The sequence below is a fragment of the Rattus norvegicus genome, chromosome 1 (genome assembly GCF_021556685.1).
Source record: "Rattus norvegicus strain SHRSP/BbbUtx chromosome 1, alternate assembly SHRSP_T2T, whole genome shotgun sequence".
NCBI lineage: Eukaryota > Metazoa > Chordata > Mammalia > Rodentia > Muridae > Rattus > Rattus norvegicus.
Window position 1 is genome coordinate 71,922,009 of NC_141534.1, and position 22,902 is coordinate 71,944,910.

Here is a 22,902-nt window from a genome sequence, read left to right on the forward strand (position 1 = left end):
AGTGGGGTGACGTGAGCGGAAGCTGGAAAAGTAGGTGAGTGAAGCCAGGAAAAATCGGGCTGAGAACCAAAGCCAAAAGTGTCAATGACCTGTTCTCGTCCAGAGCTCGCGGCCCTACACCGTGGGGAGTAGCATGGTGCAGGCCCGGGGGCGAGATTTGGAAGAAGCTAAAACTCCGGGCAACCGTGGTGCCGCGCGAGGCATCCTGGGAGAGTCAGCAGCTCAGCAGCTGAAACTATAGCCCCGCGTGCCTGAAACCTCCCAAGTCAGAGGAGCTGCGGGACTGGGAAACGGGCTGGAAGGGAGCAGGGTGTGATCAGTATTTCTGGTGTTCATAAGTAAGCTAGCTCTGAAATTTCGCTGTCATTTTCTTTCATTCTCGATGTATTTCAGCGCATACAAACTGAAATAATCCTGATGTGTTTTTTCATTGATCATGTGATTTTCAAAATATAGGAATAGTAGAATATTTGAGTTTATCTATTGATATTTGTAAACCAGTGCTCTTTGTTGAGGTGTAAAGGACAAAGCTCTTTAAATTTACTTACACGTTAACTCCTCTGACATACCCGGGACATACTTGGTAACTTGACAGCCCAGAGAGATTTTAGCTACTAGTCATATAAGGAATGGCTGGAAATGTAATTGAATCTAAAAGTATATTTGTTGCGAGTTTCATAGATATAGTTTAAATGTAACTTTTAAAAGTAAACTGTTTTCTCGTTTATTTACGGTACATTGTCATGACTGTTTCCTCTCCTCCAAGTCCCTCACTCTTCCTCTCCTTCACTCCTCCCCTCCCCGACGCCTTCTTCCCCTTATCCTCAGAGAAGGGAAAGCCTCCCATGGATATCCGTCCTGTTTGGCACATCAAGATACAGTAGGATTAGGCATATCTCCTATGGAGGCTAGACAAGGCAGCCCAGTTAGGGAAAGGGGATCCAAAGGCAGTCAACAGAGAAACAGCCTCTGCTCCAGTTGTTAGGGGACCAACATGATGACCAAGTTGCACATCTGTTACAGTTCACAGTTAGAAAGAACATTATAAGCCAGCTGGTGTTGGCACAAGTCTTTAATCCCTACACTTGGGATACTGAGGCAGTTGGATCTGGGAGTTCCTTGACACCCTGGTACACACAGGGAGTTTAAGAACAGCCAGAGCCACAAAGAGAAATCGTGTCAGTGGGAAGAGGGAGAAGGAAAAGGAAAAAAAGAAATAAAACAGAAAGGGTAGTTTTATAGGATGGTACTATAAATCATCTGTCAAATAATTATTTTAACTTCTATATCAGTAAAAAGTCAGCAAAAGTCTTTTGTCTCCTCAGTTCTAGAAAACTACTCTGTCCATGAACACAAACTGTTTTTTGGTTTGGTTTGGTTTGATTTGGCTTGGTTCCTGTGTCTGCTGTGTCTGTGGCTTGAACCCATTGTGTTCTTCTGTCTGGCCCAGAACTCACTATGTAGACCAGGCTGGACTGGAAGTCACAGTTACACCTGACTCTGTCTCCTGTGTGCTAGGTTTAAGGTATGCACCAGGACCACTGTTCAAACTGCTGTTTTGTATTTTGTGGCTAGTTCACAGTCACTAGTGTGACTGTGGACTTCTGCCAGAAGGGGCAATGTCAGAACCATGTGGGGAGTGCTTTATACAGAGACTGGATGTTGCAGAGTTACAGTAGTCTGGCTTGTGTGAGTGAGAATAGTTTGCTTCAGCCCTCTTGCTCTTCCTCAGGGATTTGTGGCAAGTTACTATGCAAGAATGAGTTCTTTTGGGAGTGAAAGGCTTTCATCATTTTTAGTCCAGGATAAATTTAGAACCTCATTAATGTTTAATATTTTCATCCCAATCATTCAGTTCCATTTGTGCCCCTGAGATTTGACTGAGCTGTGATTGGAAGTGAGTTTTTGAGTTACAGTAACTGAAAATGCTTTCTAAATATTTTCAGTATTCCGACACTGCTTGACAATTGGGGGGTCACTGTAGAATTCTTTCTTCATCTACTGAGCACAGTACTGTGCTACAAATGCAGGTGCTTGCTGAAGAATCTCTTTCTCATGTACAGGGTCAATGATCACTCAGACCTGCTCCCCTGTGGACAGAACAGAGAGCCGGTAGCTAAGGATCCAGGTATGTTGGAGCATTGGTGAAGGAATGGCAAGGCTTCAAATGAATGTGGAAGTGGGACATGAGATCAGTTTTGCCACAGTCTAGAAATAATTCTGGAGACTTCCGCTGAGAAAAATCTCCTTAGAGTTATCCTACTGTAGAGATGAGAAGACTTTCTACAGAAGAACTGATACTCGGAGGCAATAAAATGTTACCTGACTGTGCATGTGAGTGATGCTGTCCTTATTCTATGTGCATCACTGATCAGGTCTACACACCAATATTAAATGGCTTTCATTTCAGTGATTTTAATGTGTTATAAAATGATGAAAATTAGTACTTCTAGATGGGATATTTAATGATGGAGCTTTTGGTATTTTAGCACATTCTATTCCTTTTCATTTTTTTAGATTTATTTATTTATTTATTTATTTATTTATTTATTTATTTTAATGTATGTAAATACACTGTCACTGTCACTACCTTCAGATACACCAGAAGAGGGCATCGGATCCCATTACAGATCGCTTTGAACCACCATGTGGTTGCTGGAAATTGAAAAGAGCAGACAGAGCTCTTAACCATTGAGTCATCTCTCCAGCCTTGATATTCTCTATCTTTTAGTGTTAATTCTTCTATTCCTGAAAATAATGCCGAGTTGTAATAAGAACCTGTATTTGCAGACAGGTAAACTCTGTTCATCCTGTCTTCCCAGGGACATCTCCTATTGTCTGTTGTCATGACAGTTCCAAGTGGTTTCCATTTCTGTGATTGTAATATACTGTGAGATCAGCTCTAGGTGTGATCCTCTTAGCATTTTCTAGCTCTGCGCTGCTCCTCCATACTTTCAGGATGTCTTTCTGTAAAATATACAAATAGGACTTAGTAGGAGTTGCTTGGAGACTTAGAGAAGATGAACCTCCTTCTAGGTTGTGTGTAAAAAGCATATGAGGCAGTGTGCCACTTTTCACATTTTATGTAGTGTCCTGTTTTCTGTCAAGGCAGGTCAGGGTCTGCTGTCAGATTTGCTGGCCTGCTGTTGCATGGAAAGTTAGGAGATATACTTCAGGCTCAAGGCAAGGGATTCTGTGGACCTTGATGGAAGGAACAGGGAGGCCTCTGGATGGGGAGAGATATCCTGTATAGATAGTTTCTGCTAGCTCGTGGTTTTGCTTCCTATGACAGTGTGGTGTATAAAAAGGTTATGCAACATAAACTCGGGGCTGCTTCAGTGTTCACTAACAGTCCTCCAGAATCGATCTCCTGTCCCTGTGTCTTCTTTCTGCCTTCCTTTCTTTTTTTTTTTATTAACTTGAGTATTTCTTATATACATTTCGAGTGTTATTCCCTTTCCCGGTTTCTGGGCAAACATCCCCCTGCCCCCTCCCCTTCCTTATGGGTGTTCCCCTCCCAACCCTCCCCCTGTTGCCGCCCTCCCCCCCATAGTCTAGTTCACTGGGGGTTCAGTCTTAGCAGGACCCAGGGCTTCCCCTTCCACTGGTGCTCTTACTAGGATATTCATTGCTACTTATGGGGTCAGAGTCCAGGGTCAGTCCATGTATAGTCTTTAGGTAGTGGCTTAGTCCCTGGAAGCTCTGGTTGGTTGGCATTGTTGTACATATGGGGTCTCTAGCCCCTTCAAGCTCTTCCAGTTCTTTCTCTGATTCCTTCAACGGGGGACCTATTCTCAGTTCAGTGGTTTGCTGCTGGCATTCGCCTCTGTATTTGCTGTATTCTGGCTGTGTCTCTCAGGAGCGATCTACATTCGGCTCCTCTCGGTCTGCACTTCTTTGCTTCATCCATCTTGTCTAATTGGGTGGCTGTATATGTATGGGCCATATGTGGGGCAGGCTCTGAATGGGTGTTCCTTCAGTCTCTGTTTTAATCTTTGCCTCTCCCTTCCCTACCAAGGGTATTATTTTTCCTCATTTAAAGAAGGAGTGAAGCATTCACATTTTGATCATCCGTCTTGAGTTTCGTTTGTTCTAGGGATCTAGGGTAATTCAAGCATTTGGGCTAATAGCCACTTATCAATGAGTGCATACCATGTATATCTTTCTGTGATTGGGTTAGCTCACTCAGGATGATATTTTCCAGTTCGAACCATTTGCCTACGAATTTCATAAACTCGTTGTTTTTGATAGCTGAGTAATATTCCATTGTGTAGATGTACCACATTTTCTGTATCCATTCCTCTGTTGAAGGGCATCTGGGTTCTTTCCAGTTTCTGGCTATTATAAATAAGGCTGCGATGAACATAGTGGAGCACGTGTCTCTTTTATATGTTGAGGCATCTTTTGGGTATATGCCCAAGAGAGGTATAGCTGGATCCTCAGGCAGTTCAATGTCCAATTTTCTGAGGAACCTCCAGACTGATTTCCAGAATGGTTTTACCAGTCTGCAATCCCACCAACAATGGAGGAGTGTTCCTCTTTCTCCACATCCTCGCCAGCATCTGCTATCACCTGAGTTTTTAATCTTAGCCATTCTCACTGGTGTGAGGTGAAATCTCAGGGTTGTTTTGATTTGCATTTCCCTTATGACTAAAGATGTTGAACATTTCTTTAGGTGTTTCTCAGCCATTCGGCATTCCTCAGCTGTGAATTCTTTGTTTAACTCTGAACCCCATTTTTTAATAGGGTTATTTGTTTCCCTGCGGTCTAACTTCCTGAGTTCTTTGTATATTTTGGATATAAGGCCTCTATCTGTTGTAGGATTGGTAAAGATCTTTTCCCAAGATGTTGGTTGCTGTTTTGTCCTAACCACAGTGTCCTTAGCCTTACAGAAGCTTTGCAGTTTTATGAGATCCCATTTGTCGATTCTTGATCTTAGAGCGTAAGCCATTGGTGTTTTGTTCAGGAAATTTTTTCCAGTGCCCATGTGTTCCAGATGCTTCCCTAGTTTTTCTTCTATTAGTTTGAGTGTGTCTGGTTTGATGTGGAGGTCCTTGATCCACTTGGACTTAAGCTTTGTATAGGGTGATAAGCATGGATCGATCTGCATTCTTCTACATGTTGACCTCCAGTTGAAACAGCACCATTTGCTGAAAATGCTATCTTTTTTCCATTGGATGGTTTTGGCTCCTTTGTCAAAAATCAAGTGACCATAGGTGTGTGGGTTCATTTCTGGGTCTTCAATTCTATTCCATTGGTCTATCTGTCTGTCTCTGTACCAATACCATGCAGTTTTTATCACTACTGCTCTGTAATACTGCTTGAGTTCAGGGATAGTGATTCCCCCTGAAGTCCTTTCATTCTTGAGGATAGCTTTAGCTATCCTGGGTTTTTTGTTATTCCAGATAAATTTGCAAATTGTTCTGTCTAACTCTTTGAAGAATTGGATTGGTATTTTGATGGGGATTGCATTGAATCTGTAGATTGCTTTTGGTAAAATGGCCATTTTTACTATATTAATCCTGCCAATCCATGAGCATGGGAGATCTTTCCATCTTCTGAGGTCTTCTTCAATTTCTTTCCTCAGTGTCTTGAAGTTCTTATTGTACAGATCTTTTACTTGCTTGGTTAAAGTCACACCGAGGTACTTTATATTATTTGGGTCTATTATGAAGGGTGTCGTTTCCCTAATTTCTTTCTCGGCTTGTTTCTCTTTTGTATAGAGGAAGGCAACTGATTTATTTGAGTTAATTTTATACCCAGCCACTTTGCTGAAGTTGTTTATCAGCTTTAGTAGTTCTCTGGTAGAACTTTTGGGATCACTTAAATATACTATCATATCATCTGCAAATAGTGATATTATGACCTCTTCTTTTCCGATCTGTATCCCCTTGATCTCCTTTTGTTGTCTGATTGCTCTGGCTAGAACTTCAAGAACTATATTGAATAAGTAGGGAGAGAGTGGGCAGCCTTGTGTAGTCCCTGATTTTAGTGGGATTGCTTCAAGTTTCTCTCCATTTAGTTTAATGTTAGCAACTGGTTTGCTGTATATGGCTTTTACTATGTTTAGGTATGGGCCTTGAATTCCTATTCTTTCCAGGACTTTTATCATGAAGGGGTGTTGAATTTTGTCAAATGCTTTCTCAGCATCTAATGAAATGATCATGTGGTTCTGTTCTTTCAGTTTGTTTATATAATGGATCACGTTGATGGTTTTCCTTATATTAAACCATCCCTGCATACCTGGGATGAAGCCTACTTGATCATGGTGGATGATTGTTTTGATGTGCTCTTGAATTCGGTTTGCCAGAATTTTATTGAGTATTTTTGCGTCGATATTCATAAGGGAAATTGGTCTGAAGTTCTCTTTCTTTGTTGTGTCTTTGTGTGGTTTAGGTATAAGAGTAATTGTGGCTTCGTAGAAGGAATTCGGTAGTGATCCATTTGTTTCAATTTTGTGGAATAGTTTGGATAATATTGGTATGAGGTCTTCTATGAAGGTTTGATAGAATTCTGCACTAAACCCGTCTGGACCTGGGCTCTTTTTGGTTGGGAGACCTTTAATGACTGCTTCTATTTCCTTAGGAGTTATGGGGTTGTTTAACTGGTTTATCTGTTCCTGATTTAACTTTGATACCTCGTATCTGTCTAGGAAATTGTCCATTTCCTGAGGATTTTCAAGTTTTGTTGAATATAGGTTTTTATAGTAAGATCTGATGATTTTTTGAATTTCCTCTGAATCTGTAGTTATGTCTCCCTTTTCATTTCTGATTTTGTTAATTTGGACACACTCTCTGTGTCCTCTCGTTAGTCTGGCTAAGGGTTTATCTATCTTGTTGATTTTCTCAAAGAACCAACTTTTGGTTCTGTTGATTCTTTCTATGGTTCTTTTTGTTTCTACTTGGTTGATTTCAGCTCTGAGTTTGATTATTTCCTGCCTTCTACTCCTCCTGGGTGTATTTGCTTCTTTTTGTTCTAGAGCTTTTAGGTGTGCTGTCAAGCTGCTGACATATGCTCTTTCCTGTTTCTTTCTGTAGGCACTCAGCGCTATGAATTTTCCTCCTAGCACAGCTTTCATTGTGTCCCATAAGTTTGGGTATGTTGTACCTTCATTTTCATTAAATTCTAAAAAGTTTTTAATTTCTTTCTTTATTTCTTCCTTGACCAGGTTATCATTGAGTAGAGCATTGTTCAATTTCCACGTATATGTGGGCATTCTTCCCTTATTGTTATTGAAGACCAGTTTTAGGCCGTGGTGGTCCAATAGCACGCATGGGATTATTTCTATCTGTCTGTACCTGTTGAGGCCCGTTTTTTGACCAATTATATGGTCAATTTTGGAGAAAGTACCATGAGGAGCTGAGAAGAAGGTATATCCTTTTGCTTTAGGATAAAATGTTCTATAAATATCCGTTAAGTCCATTTGGCTCATGACTTCTCTTAGTCTGTCGACATCACTGTTTAATTTCTGTTTCCATGATCTGTCCATTGATGAGAGTGGGGTGTTGAAATCTCCCACTATTATTGTGTGAGGTGCAATGTGTGTTTTGAGCTTTAGTAAGGTTTCTTTTACGTATGTAGGTGCCCTTGTATTTGGGGTATAGATATTTAGGATTGAGAGTTCATCTTGGTGGATTTTTCCTTTGATGAATATGAAGTGTCCTTCCTTATCTTTTTTGATGACTTTTAGTTGAAAATTGATTTTATTTGATATTAGAATGGCTACTCCAGCTTGCTTCTTCTGACCATTTGCTTGGAAAGTTGTTTTCCAGCCTTTCACTCTGAGGTAGTGTCTGTCTTTGTCTCTGAGGTGTGTTTCCTGTAGGCAGCAGAATGCAGGGTCCTCGTTGCGTATCCAGTTTGTTAATCTATTTCTTTTTATTGGGGAGTTGAGGCCATTGATGTTGAGAGATATTAAGGAATAGTGATTATTGCTTCCCGTTATATTCATATTTGGATGTGAGGTTATGTTTGTGTGCTTTCATTCTCTTTGTTTTGTTGCCAAGACGATTAGTTTCTTGCTTCTTCTAGTGTATAGCTTGCCTCCTTATGTTGGGCTTTACCATTTATTATCCTTTGTAGTGCTGGATTTGTAGAAAGATATTGTGTAAATTTGGTTTTGTCATGGAATATCTTGGTTTCTCCATCTATGTTAATTGAGAGTTTTGCAGGATACAGTAACCTGGGCTGGCATTTGTGTTCTCTTAGTGTCTGTATGACATCTGTCCAGGATCTTCTGGCCTTCATAGTTTCTGGCGAAAAGTCTGGTGTGATTCTGATAGGTCTGCCTTTATATGTTACTTGACCTTTTTCCCTTACTGCTTTTAATATTCTTTCTTTATTTTGTGCGTTTGGTGTTTTGACTATTATGTGACGGGAGGTGTTTCTTTTCTGGTCCAATCTATTTGGAGTTCTGTAGGCTTCTTGTATGCCTATGGGTATCTCTATTTTTAGGTTAGGGAAGTTTTCTTCTATGATTTTGTTGAAGATATTTACTGGTCCTTTGAGCTGGGAGTCTTCACTCTCTTCTATACCTATTATCCTTAGGTTTGATCTTCTCATTGAGTCCTGGATTTCCTGTATGTTTTGGACCTGTAGCTTTTTCCGCTTTACATTATCTTTGACAGTTGAGTCAATGATTTCTATGGAATCTTCTGCTCCTGATATTCTCTCTTCCATCTCTTGTATTCTGTTGGTGAAGCTTGTATCTACAGCTCCTTGTCTCTTCTTTTGGTTTTCTATATCCAGGGTTGTTTCCATGTGTTCTTTCTTGATTGCTTCTATTTCCATTTTTAATTCCTTCAACTGTTTGATTGTGTTTTCCTGGAATTCTTTCAGGGATTTTTGCGATTCTTTCAGGGATTTTTGCGATTCCTCTCTGTAGGCTTCTACTTGTTTATTAATGTTTTCCTGTGTTTCCCTAAGGGAGTTCTTCACGTCTTTCTTGAAGTCCTCCAGCATCATGATCAAATATGATTTTGAAACTAGATCTTGCTTTTCTGGTGTGTTTGGATATTCCATGTTTGTTTTGGTGGGAGAATTGGGCTCCGATGATGGCATGTAGTCTTGGTTTCTGTTGCTTGGGTTCCTGCGCTTGCCTCTCGCCATCAGATTATCTCTAGTGTTACTTTGTTCTGCTATTTCTGACAGTGGCTAGACTGTCCTATAAGCCTGTGTGTCAGGAGTGCTGTAGACCTGTTTTCCTCTCTTTCAGTCAGTTATGGGGACAGAGTGTTCTGCTTTCGGGCGTGTAGTTTTTCCTCTGTACAGGTCTTCTGCTGTTCCTATGGGCCTGTGTCTTGAGTTCACCAGGCAGCTTTCTTGCAGCAGAAAAGTTGGTCTTACCTGTGGTCCCGAGGCTCAAGTTCGCTCGTGGGGTGCTGCCCACGGGCTCTCTGCAGCGGCAGCAACCAGGAAGATATGCGCCACCCCTTCCAGGAGCTTCAGTGCACCAGGGTTCCAGATGGCCTTTGGTGTTTTCCTCTGGCGCCCGAGATGTGTGTGCAGAGAGCAGTCTCTTCTGGTTTCCCAGGCTTGTCTGCCTCTCTGAAGGTTTAGCTCTCCCTCCCACGGGATTTGGGTGCAGAGAACTGTTTATCCGGTCTGTTTCCTTCAGGTTCCGGCGGTGTCTCAGGCAGGAGTCCTGCCGCTCCTGGGCCCTCCCCCACGGGAGCCCAGAGGCCTTATACAGTTTCCTCTTGGGCCAGGGATGTGGGCAGGGGTGGGCAGTGTTGGTGGTCTCTTCGGCTCTGCAGCCTCAGGAGTGCCCACCTGACCAGGCGGTTGGGTCTCTCTCTCACGGGGTCTGGGAGCAGAGAGCTACTGCAGGCCGGGATCTGCGGGTGTGGGACTTCCGGTAAACACAGGACGTGCCCGGTCCTAGAGGAATTCTGCCTCCGTGTGTCCCGAGCTCACCAGGCAGCTTTCTTGCAGCAGAAAAGTTGTTCTTACCTGTGGTCCCGAGGCTCAAGTTTGCTCGTGGGGTGCTGCCCACGGGCTCTCTGCAGCGGCAGCAACCAGGAAGATATGCGCCGCCTCTTCCCTCTGCCTTCCTTTCTTTAATCCTCACTTCCCCTTAGGAACTGATAGACTCCTGTCACCGGTGGGTTCCGACAGTCTGCATTCTGGGTTTTGTAACATGCACTTCTGCTGACCAAGGACTTTGTGTCTAGAACCATCTTATCATGTGCTAATACTCTTTATATTAATTTATTTTATAATTTATATTTATTTATTTTAATACTTTGTCTTGATTTATTTCTTTCACTAGCATAATTGTGATCGTCTCACCTTCACTGTAGTCCATATTCATGGCATTTAAAAAATGATTCCTTCTTTCTCGGTATTTTGTATCTTTAGATATGAAGTAAAGCTTTTGTAGAAAAATAAGGGTTTTTTTTAAGATTTATTTTATTTATATGAGTACACTGTAGCTGTCTTCAGACACACAGAAGAGGGCATCGGATCCCATTTCAGATGGTTATGAGCCACCATGTGCTTGCTGGGAATCGAACTCAGGACCTCAGGAAGAGCAGACAGTGCTCTTAACCACTGAGCCATCTCTCCAGCTCCAAAAAATAAGTTTTAACCTCAGCTGTCGTTTTTCTTGTTCCGAATGCTGTAATCTGTTTACATGCTTAGCATAGGTAAAATTATCTATTTACATTTCAAGAAATTCCTGAAAGAAAACATCTATTGTTTAGGAATTTGAGTGTCGACAGTGTCTAGGAAGACACTGTATATTAAACTTACATTATCTTATGACCTACACTGTAGAACTCTAATAAGTGCACCTTCGTCCTTCCAGCACCTGCTGAGCGTGGTCTGTTAAATCCATGTGCATCTTTATTGATTATATAGTTGTATAAGGCTTTTTTGGTGGCTGGATATTAGTATGATTCTTGATGACTTTCTAGACAAGGTTACAGTTATTTTACCCTATTTCTTATATGTTTATGTCTTGCCTTTTTCCACAATACAGTTTTTCAATTTTCTCCTTCAAGTCATTTTTTCCCCTGGTATTTCCCCGTTTATTATTCCTTGATATCCCAACAAAGTTGCTCCTTCCTTCCTTAAAGTTACTCCAGGTTGTGAACTCAGACCTGACAATTTGGAAAGGAACTTCCTATGAACGAGAACATGCAATGCCTGTCTTTCTGAGTCTGAGTCACTCCATTTAGAATCATCTTCTAGTTCTATCTATTTACCTGCAAACGTCTTGATTTCGATTTTCTTTACATCTCCTAGTGAATACTTACCTCATTTACCAGATATTTAGGTCGTTTCCATTCTGTAGCTGTTGTGAATATAGCGCCAATGAACATGAGTTAGCATGTATCTCTGTAACAGGATTTGAGTGTTTGTAACATATAGGAAGGAATAGAATTGCTGTGTCATATGCTACACTTATTTAACATGAGGATTTGCTTATTTAATTGAGGATTCTCCATATGGAAATCCACAGTGGACACATTTTATGCCCATGGGGTTTTTATTCCCAGTGCTTTTGTTTTTTAATGTTGCTGCTGTTTGGAATGTTGGTAGTATTCTTATTCCTCCTCCGTGTTAGTGCTTTGCTATCCTGCCTATAAATGAGTACTTCTAAGTTTTCCTGTAGTTGTCTATTCTTCACATGCAATGTATTATTTCTTATGGATAGTTCTTCTCTTGAACCTGTATAAAATTTGCATCTGATTTATTATGTACTGTGCTGCTTTACAGAAATGAATTTTGTTAATCTGTCACAGATTATGACTCCATCAATTTAAAGAAACTATTTTTCTGATTGCAACAATATGGTTGACGTTGATTTTCTCTCTAAGTTTTCAATGTCTTTTCATGCTCTCCTGGCTTTGGGATTGCTGATTGACCACCAGGTAGTATTCTGTTGCTTGGGTCTTTTTTAATGTGGTTTGAAACTGTTCTTTAATAGCTTTCAGTATTAATTTCTGCTTTTCTTTTCTGACCCCTTATATGAAAGGGCCACAGGTGGCTATTCATTGTTCCTTAAAGAGAAATTCAAAGAAGAGAAACAGAAAGAAATGGATGATTCTCCAGTAAACATGTCCCAGGTCAGTAGTCATGTTCACTTTCTTTCTAGAAATGTTGTATCTTCAAATATTGCAAAACTTTAATTTCTCCTTCTGATAATTTGCTTTAACCTGATTATAAAACACAGTGGAAACACACACAAAATCAAACACTAAAATTAACCAGACTGAAAGTCTATAGAACTAAATGAAATTATATATGGTTACATTGGTCATTGAGAACTAAAACTCTAGAGACATTCATTTAATCCAACAATTTGATGAATTTACCCACCACCAAAACCCCAAAAACCTGACAGAATTAGAACTGAAAAGCTATCCTCTCAGTTCTACCTCATCCACTCATATTTAACTTTTTTTTCTCCATACTCTACTGTGCTCACATATACATTATCTCCATATAGATATATTATTGGCTAAGTTATGCATATGAGAGAAAATGTAGTTTTTTTCTGACATTGTATGACCTTACTTAATATTCCACATTTTAAGCCTAGCCTTTTCCTACAACTTCTTGTTACATTTTTCTCATTAGCTGAATAGTATTCCATTTTTCCATTAACTTATTTATTTATTCCCTTTTTTGATCCCAATTGCTGCTCTGCCTCCTGTTTCCCCCATCATGTTGTCCCTCCCTCCCTCCCCCTTCCCCTTCTCTTCTAAGAGGGTAGAAGGCCCTCTGGTACATCAAGTCTCTACAGGACTTGGCCCATTCACTCCCACTGAGTTAAGACTCAACAGCCTAGTTAGGGAAATGGAATTCACAGGCAGGCAACAGATTTACAGACAGCCCCTGTACCAATTGTTGGAGGACTCACATGAAGACTAAGTCCCATATCTGCTACATATGTGCAGGGGGCCTTGGGCTCAGCCTTTGTATGCCCTTGGGTTGGTGGTTCAGTTTCTGTGATTCCCCCAGGGGTCCGGGTTAGTTGACTCTGTTGGTCTTTTTAAAGAGTTCCTATCCTCTAATGGTCCTTCAGTCCTTCCCCCAACTCTTCCACAGGATTCCCTAAGCTCCATCCAATGTCTGGCTATGAGTTTCTGCTTCTGTTTCAGTTAGCAGCTGGGCAGAGCCTCTCAAAGGACATTTATGCTAGGCTCTTGTCATCAAATTACTGGATAACAGAGTATCATTAACAGTGTCCAGTATTGGTGCTTGACCATGAGATGGTTCTCAAATTGGACCAGTTATTGGTTGGCCATTTCCTGTTCCATCTTTTGTCCTTGAATTTCTTGTAGACGGTACACATTTTGTGGCTACAGTTTTGTGGGTGCATTAGTGTCCTTATCACTCCCACTGGGGGTCCTGCCTGGGTAGAGGAAGTAGTCAATTCAGTTTCCATGTCTTTATTGCTAGGAGTCTTAGCTAAAGTTACCCCCATAGACTCCTGGGAGGCTTCCCCATTTCAGGTCTCTGGCACATTTTATAGATGCCCTCATCACCATCCTCGCCAGTCACCAATTTCCATTCATTCTCCCTGCCCTCTGGCCCTCTCTCCTCTTTCTCTCCACACCTGCTGCTGACCCTCCTCTATTCCCCTCCCCACCCACCTTCACCTCCCTCCATCTGCCTCCTCTGACTGTTTTATTCCGTCCCTCTTCTAAGTGAAAAGCATCCTTGCTTGGACCGACCTTCTTATTTAGCTTCTTTGAGTCTATGGAGTATAGCCTGGTAATCCTGTACTTTATGGCTGATATCCACATATAAACAAGTACATACTTGTCTTAGTTAGGGTTTTATTGCTGTGAAGACCATGACCAAGGTAACTCTTATAAGAACAGCGTTTAATTGGGTCCAGCTTACAGAGTCACATGTTCAGTCCATTATCATCAAGTCAGGATCATGACAGTTCCCAGGCAGGCATGGTGCAAGAGGAGTTGAACATGAAGACTGGCATCCTCAGGCAGCTAGGAGGAAGCTCTTAAAGCCCACCTGCAGAGTGAGAGATACCCTTCAACAAGACCACACCTCCAAACAGTGCCGCTCCCTGGATCAATCATATTAAAACCACTACAATATCATACATGTTCTTCTGGGCCTCAGTTATATCACTCAGGATGATATATTCTAGTTCCGTCATTTCCCTGCAAAATTCATGATGCTCTTGACTTTAATAGCTGATTAGTACTCCATGCTGTAAATGACCCACATTTTCTGTATCTGTTCTTCTAGTGAGGGGCATATGGGTTGTTTCCAGTTTCTGGGCTATTATGAATAAAGATGCTATGAGCATAGTGGAGCATGTGTCCTTGTGGTAGGGTGGGTCATCTTTGGATACATGCCCAGGACTGGTATAGGTGAGTCCTCAGGTAGAACTAGTCACAATTTTCTAAGAAACCACCAGGTTAATTTCCAGAGTGGTTATAAAAGTTTGCTTTCCCACCAGCAAGGGAGGAGTGTTTGCCTTGCTCTACATCCTTGCCAATATTAGTTGTTTTTTACCTTAGCTATTCTGATGGGTAGAAGATGGAATCCCAGCATCTTTTTCATTTGCATTTTCTGGATGATTCAGTACATTGAATTTTTCTTTAAGAGTGTCTCTGCCATTCGATATTCTGCTGTTGAGAAGTCTCTCTTTAGCTCTGTACCCCAGTTTTTCATCAGGTTATTGGTTTGTTGGTGTCTAACTACTTGAGTTCTTTATATATTTTAGATATTAGCCCTGTGTCAGATATAGGGTTAATAAAGATCTTTTACCAGTCTGTAGGCTACCATTTTGTTCTATTAATAGGCTTTTCAGTTTCATAAGGTCCCATTTTTCAGTTGTTGATCTTCGTGTCTGAGACACCGATGTTCTCGTCAGGAAGTTATCCTGTACCAATGACTATTTCCCACTTTCTAATCTGTTAGATTTAGTATATCCAGTTTTATGCTGATGCCATTGTTCCACTTGGTCTTGAGTTTTGTGCAATGTAATAGATGTGGATCTATTTGCATTCTTCTGTATGCAGACATCCAGTTAGACCGGCACCATTTCTTAAAGATGCTTTCCTTTTTCCATTGTATGGTTTGACTTCTTTGTCAAAAATTAAGTGTCCATATGTATATGTGTTTATTTCTGGGTCTTCAGTTCGATACTGTTAAGCAACCTCTCTCTTTCAGTACAAATACCATGCAGCTTTTATTACTATTGCTCTGTAACACAGCTTGAAATCAGGGATGGTGATACCTCCAGAAGTCATTTATTGTATAGGATTGCTTTAGCGGTCCTGGGTGTTTCCATAGAAAATGTGAATTGTTTTGTCAAAGTCTATAAAGTATTATGTTAGAACGTTGATGGAAATTACACTGAATCTGTAGGTTGCTTTTGGCAAGATGTCCATTTTCACTATGTTAATGCTACTGATTCATGAGCATGGGAGATCTTTCCATCTTCTAATATCTTCTTTAATTTCTTTCTTCAGAGACTTGAAGTTCTTGTCATACAGATCTTTTACTTGCTTGGTTAGTGTTACAACAAGATAATTATATTATTTGTGGTAATTGTGGAATATTGTTTCCCTTATTTCTTTCTTAACCCATTTATCATCTGTATAAGAGAAGGCTACTGTTTTTTTGTTTTGTTTTGTTTTTTGTTTTTTGTTTTTAGTTAAATTTGTATCCATTCACTTTTCTGAAGGTGTTTCTCAACTGTAGGAGTTCTTTGGTAGAATTTTTTGGAGTCACTTATGTATACTATCATAACATGTTTGAATAGTGATACTTCGACTTTTTCCTTTCCAATTTGTATCCCATTGATCTCCTTTAGTTGTCTTATTCTTCTAGCTAGAAATTCATGTACTATATTGAAGAGATATGGAGAAAATAGACAGTCTTACTTTGTCCAATTTTGGTGAATTATTTAAGTTTTTATCCATTTAATTTGATTTTATCTCTTGGCTTGCTGTACATTGCTTTCATTGTTTTTAAGTATGTTCCTTATACTTCTGGTCATTCCAAGACTTTTAAAATGAAGAGGTGTTAGATTTTTGTCAAAGGCCTTTTCAACATCTAATGGGATGATCATGTGAATTTTTTTCCTTTACTTTGTTTATATGGTGCGCTACATGGATGGTTTTTGGTATATTGAACCATCCTTGTATCTCAGGGATGTAGCCTACTTGATCATGGTGGATGATGTTTTTAATGTGTTCTTGAATTCCATTTGCAAGTATTTTACTGAGTATTTTTGCATCAGTGTTTATAAGGACATTAATATGAAATTTATTTTTTGTTGTTGTTGTTCTTGTTTTGAGTCTTTCTGTGGCCTCATAGAATGAGTTTGGCAATCTTCCTTCAGTTTCTATTTTATAGAACAGTTTCAGGAGTATTGGTATTAGCTCTTTGAAAGTCTGGTAGAATTCTATGCTTAAACCATCTGGCCTTGCCCTTTCTTTGATTGGGAGACGTTTAATGACTGCTTCTATTTCCTTGGTGGTTATGGGATTATTTAGACAATTTAATTGATCTTGATTTAACTTTGGTAAATGATGTCTATCTAGAAAATTATTCATTTCACTTAGATTTTCCAGTTTTGTAGAGTATAGGGTTTTGAAGTAAGACCTAATAATATTTTTAATTTCCTCAATGTTTGGTGTTATGTCTCCCTATTCCTTTCTGTTTTTGTTAATTTGGATACTGTCTCTGTGCCTTTTAGTTAGATTGTACACTGTGGTCCTTTGGGACATATCAGGTAGATAATCATCAAATGTATATCTTGTTTCATGGATATGCTTGTAAGACTCTTGTGTCATCCTGTTTTTACAGAGGTAGTACATTCATTATAGAGTGTGACTATATTAGAAATCATTTCTTTGAGTAATGTCCTTCGTTCATCTACATTCCATCATTTCCAGAGAAGCACTGTGCCCAGCATCACATGGTCACTCTGTGCATTTTTGTTTCAGTGTCTGTTGACATTCAGGGATGTGGCTGTGGACTTCCCTCAGGAGGAGTGGGAATGCCTGGACTCTACTCAGAGGGCTTTGTACATTGATGTGATGTTGGAGAATTACAGAAACCTGGTCTCTGTTGGTGAGAACATTTTGCTTTAGGAACTATCAACTCATCTTTTGTGTGTCCTGACTTTATACATAGTAAAATTCTTTGTTAAAGCTCTTTGGAAACAACATGAAAATCGAGAAAGTTGGATAGTAGAAAAGAACTTTTCATGGTATTTGATTTTTACTTTCCATTTGTATTTTAGATGTTTCATGCACCCTTTATTTTGTTCCCACAATGCAATCAGCAACATAGTATTACACAATATTTAATCTTCATATCTTAGAGTTCCATGTCTATCATTGTAATTACATGATTTTAATTGTGGAAAAAACCCTTAATATGCAAACTGAAATTTCTCCCTATATATGCTAAAGATTCTGACAGGAAATAGCAATTGGGAATCCATTCCTGGATTCTTCTATTTTGTGTTGTCTTTATGTACTGAGGAGAGTATTGTCTAAGCCTGTATTCTTTCTAAAAATTTTAGCATGAGTCATGGGCTACCCCACAAAACTTGTGGATTATTGTATGTACTGTAGGCCTGGTTACCTGTCTGGAACAACTGAGTTTTCTCTGGAAGGTAGAAAGGAGAGAGGAGCCATAACTAGGATGGGCTAGTGAATGAGAAGAACAACTGAGAAGGATTCAAGTGAAAGAGAAAGCAAGAATGGAAAACACATTTTCTGCATTCAGTTTCACTTGAAATGATACCCAAATGTTTAGCTTATTATAATATCCTGGTCCCGGTTGCATCTTGCTTGCTGTAATTGTTAGAAGACATTGTGCCTTACTTCACCTAAATTGTGGTCACTTAGTGACAGTATAAAATGCAGATTAACTTGACTATGCTGATATCAGATTGTTTACTTTAAAAATTATCAGTGTAACGTGAGTCCATGAAGTAGCATTATTCTGCAATTGCCTTCCTTTACGTCCTTCATTTTTGTCTGTGGAGAAAACACAGAAACCCTTGGGCAAGAAAATGCCAAGAAACAGTGTACCATGTAAGCTTAAGAACATCCCTATAAAGAAAGTTAAAAAACACAGCAATGTGAGTAGCTCAGACAGTAGAGGAAAGAAATAAGCAATAGTTGCCCATGATAGCCCTACTTCAAATGATCTAGACTCTAGGCTCTTTATTCTAGAGCCTCTGACATCTGGCAAAATATTCTCTTTACTTCCTTATTTTTGAGGAATCTAGTGTGGTATTTTTTAGAAAAAAATATTAACCCTTTGAGGCTTTTAAGTAAGCCTTTAACATTAGAAAGATTTGCATCTTCTGAACTGTACCCTTCATTGAACAAACACTGTGAACCTGGATTGCATTACACTCTTCTTGATCAATTTCTGAATAGACATGTGTATTCTAAATATGATCAGTCAGTGAGCTTCACCCCAAAGGTAATTACTGACTCTTCAAGTGTTGGTCCATCTTGAGCCATCAAACATTTTCCATGAGATGCCAAATTTATTATCCATTACAGATCCTTGAAGGCTGTCAGGCTGGATTTGTGATAATACATAAAATTACAGTGAAAGAAACATGTGTAAGTCTAATAGTTGCTAGCTGACTTTAGGGAGACAGTCATTTATCAAATGTTTAAACACAGAACAAGCCCTATTAATCTGAATTATACTCATTTTTTTCAGAGAACTACTGCATATGTGATGCTACCTATCAGCATGTGAAGACTGACAAGGAGTCTCATCATTTTAATGAATTTGGCGAAATGCTTCCTGAACCTTCCCACAGTGCACTTTATAAAACAAGTGACGCTACAGAAACCTCTAATAACTACACATGCTGTAAGGAAAGGGATGCCTCTGTTTGCTTGTCAAATCGAGATAGTCATAAAAGCGCTCCCACTGGAGAAGAACCTTGTGAATCTAAAGACTATGAGAAATCTCTAACTTTGTGTTCCGTCATTAGTCAGGATCAGAGACTCTACACTGCGAAGAAAGAGCAGAGACAGGAAGTATATGATGACTATTTCAGCTCTGCTTACAGTCTCATGGAACAAACAGTCTACATTAAAGAGAAACCACACCAGTGTGGCAAATGTGGGAAATGCTTCAGTACCTCCTCAAGCCTCACTGTCCATCAGAGAATTCATACCAGAGAGAAACCCTACAAGTGCAATATTTGTGATAAATCCTTTACCCAGTGCACGCATCTGAAAATACATCAAAGACGTCATACTGGGGAGAAACCTTACAAATGTACAGAATGTGAAAAGTCATTTGTTCAGTTGTCAGCACTTAAAAGTCATCAGAAATTGCATACTGGAGAGAAGCCTTACAAATGTAAGGAGTGTGACAAATCCTTTGCCCACTATCCCAATTTCAGGACACATCAGAAAATCCATACTTCTGAGGAACATTGTAGTTGTCCAGAATGTGGCAGGGAATTTCATCAGCTTTCACACTTTAGAAAACATTACAGACTCCATACTGGAGAGAAGCCTTACAAGTGCAATGAGTGTGGCAGATCCTTTACCCACTATGCATCATTAAGGTGGCATCAGAAAACTCATTCTCCAGAGATGCATCATGAATGCAAAGAATGTGGTAAGGCCTTTATTGAATTATCACATCTTAAAAGGCATTATAGAATCCATACTGGTGAAAAGCCTTACAAATGTGAGATATGTGACAAATCCTTTACTACAACCACAACTCTTAAAACACATCAGAAAATTCACACTGGAGAGAAACCTTATAAATGTAGGGAGTGTGACAAATCATTTATTCATAGTTCACATCTTCGAAGACATCAGAGTGTTCATACTGGAGAGAGACCTTACAAATGTAAGGACTGTGACAAATCTTTCCGTGAGAACTCCACTCTTAGAGAACATGAGAAAAGTCATACTGAAGAGAAAACTTACAAATGTAGAGAATGTGACAAATCCTTTACTCAGCGTGCATATCTTAGGAACCATCATAACAGAGTTCACACTGGAGAGAGACCTTACGAATGTAAAGAATGTGGAAAATCTTTTATTACCTGCTCAACTCTTAAAATACATCAGACAATTCATACTGGAAAGAAACCCTACAAATGTATGGAATGTGAGAAATCCTTTACCCATAATTCATATCTTAGAACACATCAGAAAGTTCACACTGGAGAGAGACCTTACAAGTGTAAGGACTGTGACAGATCTTTTACTAGCTGTTCAACTCTAAAAGCACATCAGAATATTCATAGCGGAGAGAAACCTTACAAATGTATAGAATGTGACAAATCCTTTACTCAGGCCTCACATCTTAGAACACACCAGAGAGTTCATACCGGCGAGAGACCTTACAGATGTATAGAATGTGATAAATCTTTTACTAGGTGTTCTCACCTTAGAGAACATCAGAAAATTCATAGCGGAGAGAAACCTTACAAATGCAGAGACTGTGACATATCATTTAACCAGATTTCAAATCTCAGAAGACATCAGAAACTTCATACTGGAGAGAAACCTTACAAATGTATGAAATGTGACAAGTCCTTTACTCATAACTCAAATTTTAGAACACATCAGAGAATTCATACTGGAGAGAAACCTTATAGATGTACAAAGTGTGACAAATCTTTTACTAGGTGCTCCTACCTTAGAGCACATCAGAAACTTCATACTGGAGACAAACCTTACAAATGTATGGAATCTGACGACTCCTATACCCAAGACTCACATGTTAAAAGACATCAGAGAGTTCATACTGGAGAGAAACATACCACTGTAAATAATGTAACATAGCATTTATCCAGTATTTTCTCTACTTACAAATTCTAACTATATTCATAAAAGAAAATTAAGAATAAGCAACATGGGAAAACCATTAATGAACTTTTATATTTTTTAAAATAATGCTAAAATAAAAATTTGCCTATTGTGTCAAAAGCTTTCTCTCTCTCTCTCTCTCTTTCTCTCTCTCTCTCTCTCTCTCTCTCTCTCTCTCTCTCTCTCTCTCTCTCTGTGTGTGTGTGTGTGTGTGTGTGTGTGTGTGTGTGTGTGTGTGTGCATGTGCACACGTGCACTTTTGTCATTGTGCACTACATGGATGCCTGGTACCTCAGAGGGGGAAATAAGTTGTGAACTGCTTTTGTGTGTGTGTGTGTGTGTGTGTGTGTGTTGGGAATAGAACCCCAGTACTCTAAAAGAACAGCCAGTGGTTTTATCAACTAGGCCATCTCTCTAGCCCCTGGGGAAAAGTGCAATAAAATATTTGTTCAACATCCAAAAATACATAATTCCATGCAAGGTAGTGCACACCATTAATCCCAGCACTCAGGAGGCAAAGGCGAGAAGATCTTTGTGAATCAGATGTCATCCTGGTCTAAATAGTTTCAGGACAGCCTGAACTACATATACCCTATCTTGATGATGATTATGATGATGATGATGATGATAGTGACAAAATGTAATGTCATTAACTATATGTCAAAGACTTCTAATTTTGCTGTGATTCACAAAGTTCATACTTCTGAGAAACCATATAAAGATACGCTATATGTAATCTCCATGTCTTGCTCTTCATTGGTTATTACCAACCACCTGCACTGAATTTGACAAAGCCTTTATCTAATGCTAAAATTACTGTTACAAAAGCAAATTCATCATTAGAGAAGACACAAAAAGTACTCTTTTAAAGACTCATCTTTAATTCACCTTCAAAATTATCATGTTAGAATCAAACCCTACAAATAGTAAGAAAGTAAGAAACTAAAGAGATAGATAAGCTCTGCATGTGTAATAATGGGCATCCTCACACAGAGCTTAGAAATTGTCAAGGGTTCTGGCTTGGTGGTGCTAACCATTAATCCCAGCAATCTAGAGACAGAAACAGGTGGATCTTTAAATTCAGGTCAGCCTGGTCTATAGTGCATATTCTAAAACAGGGCTATAGAGAAAAACCCATCTAAGAAAAATCAAAACAATATTTGGTGGTTTGAATTTGCTTGGCCCATGGCAAGTGACACTATTAGGCAGTGTGGAAATGATTTACTGTTGGGATGGGCTTTGACATCCTATGCTCAAGATCTGCCCAGTGCAGAAGAGCCATACTTACTGCCATGATGATAATGGACTCAAACTTTAAGACAGCCCCCAATTAACTAGTGTCCTTTGTAAGAGTTGACTTGGTTTATGGTGCCTCTTCACAGCAATGGAAACCTGAAGACCGAAGTTGGTAAGAGGAGTGGGTTATAGTTGTGACAGGTCTGACCATGCTTTTGTTTGGAAGAAAGTGGATTTGGGGACTTTGGATATGGAAACCAGTGGAATGCTTTAAGTGGGGCTTCCTGGACTATCCTATTAGGAATATGAAAGACTTGTTGGTGAGCGAGATTTGAACTATGGAAGCCTGGCTCTAGAGGTTTCAGAGAAGAATTTTAATATGTGTCCAAGATACTGTCACATTTGGGGGGAAAATGTGGCTGCTTGTCTGAAGTATCTGCCTCAGGTTAAGGTGAGGAGTCAAATTAATTGCATTGTCAAAGGAAATCTCAAAACAACCCAGTTTAGACTCCGTGCTGTGGTTTACTCTCATGAACATTTTGATGAAGCATAGCAAGCTTAGAAAGGAAAAATACAAAAATATATGGTACAAAGATTAAAAGCGACAAGGGAGCACAACAGCTAAATCCTGTATTCCAGGAGATAAACAGATTAAGGAAATGGTGACTGCTGGTTTGAGTATGCTTGACCCAAGGAGTGGCACTATTTGGAGGTGTGGCTTTGTTGGAGGAAGTGTGTCACTGAGGGTGTGGCCTTTAAGACCCTCTTCCTAGCTGCCTGGAAGCCAGTCTTCTAGCAGCCTTCAGATGAAGATGTAGAAATCTTAGCTACTGTACCATGCCTGCTTAGACAC

General features: G+C 39.6%; 1 protein-coding gene across 5 annotated transcripts; it reads left to right on the forward strand.

Moving 5' to 3' along the window:
* On the forward strand, positions 1-20,933 carry Zfp51 (zinc finger protein 51). Of its 5 annotated transcripts, none has more exons than XM_087560575.1 (5): positions 1-34; positions 2,064-2,128; positions 11,981-12,071; positions 16,941-17,067; positions 18,688-20,933. In XM_087560575.1, exons 3-5 carry the CDS (start codon positions 12,042-12,044, stop codon positions 20,787-20,789), a joined length of 2,259 nt encoding a protein of 752 aa, XP_087416701.1. In that variant the 5' UTR covers positions 1-34; positions 2,064-2,128; positions 11,981-12,041; the 3' UTR covers positions 20,790-20,933.
* The last annotated feature ends 1,969 nt before the right edge of the window (positions 20,934-22,902 follow it).

Coding starts and splice junctions, on each gene's coding strand:
- Zfp51 (XM_087560575.1), top strand. CDS start 12,042: ATGGATGATTCTCCAGTAAACATGTCCCAG. Junction 12,072..16,940: donor CTCCAGTAAACATGTCCCAG/GTCAGTAGTCAT, acceptor TTTTTGTTTCAG/TGTCTGTTGACATTCAGGGA. Junction 17,068..18,687: donor CAGAAACCTGGTCTCTGTTG/GTGAGAACATTT, acceptor CATTTTTTTCAG/AGAACTACTGCATATGTGAT.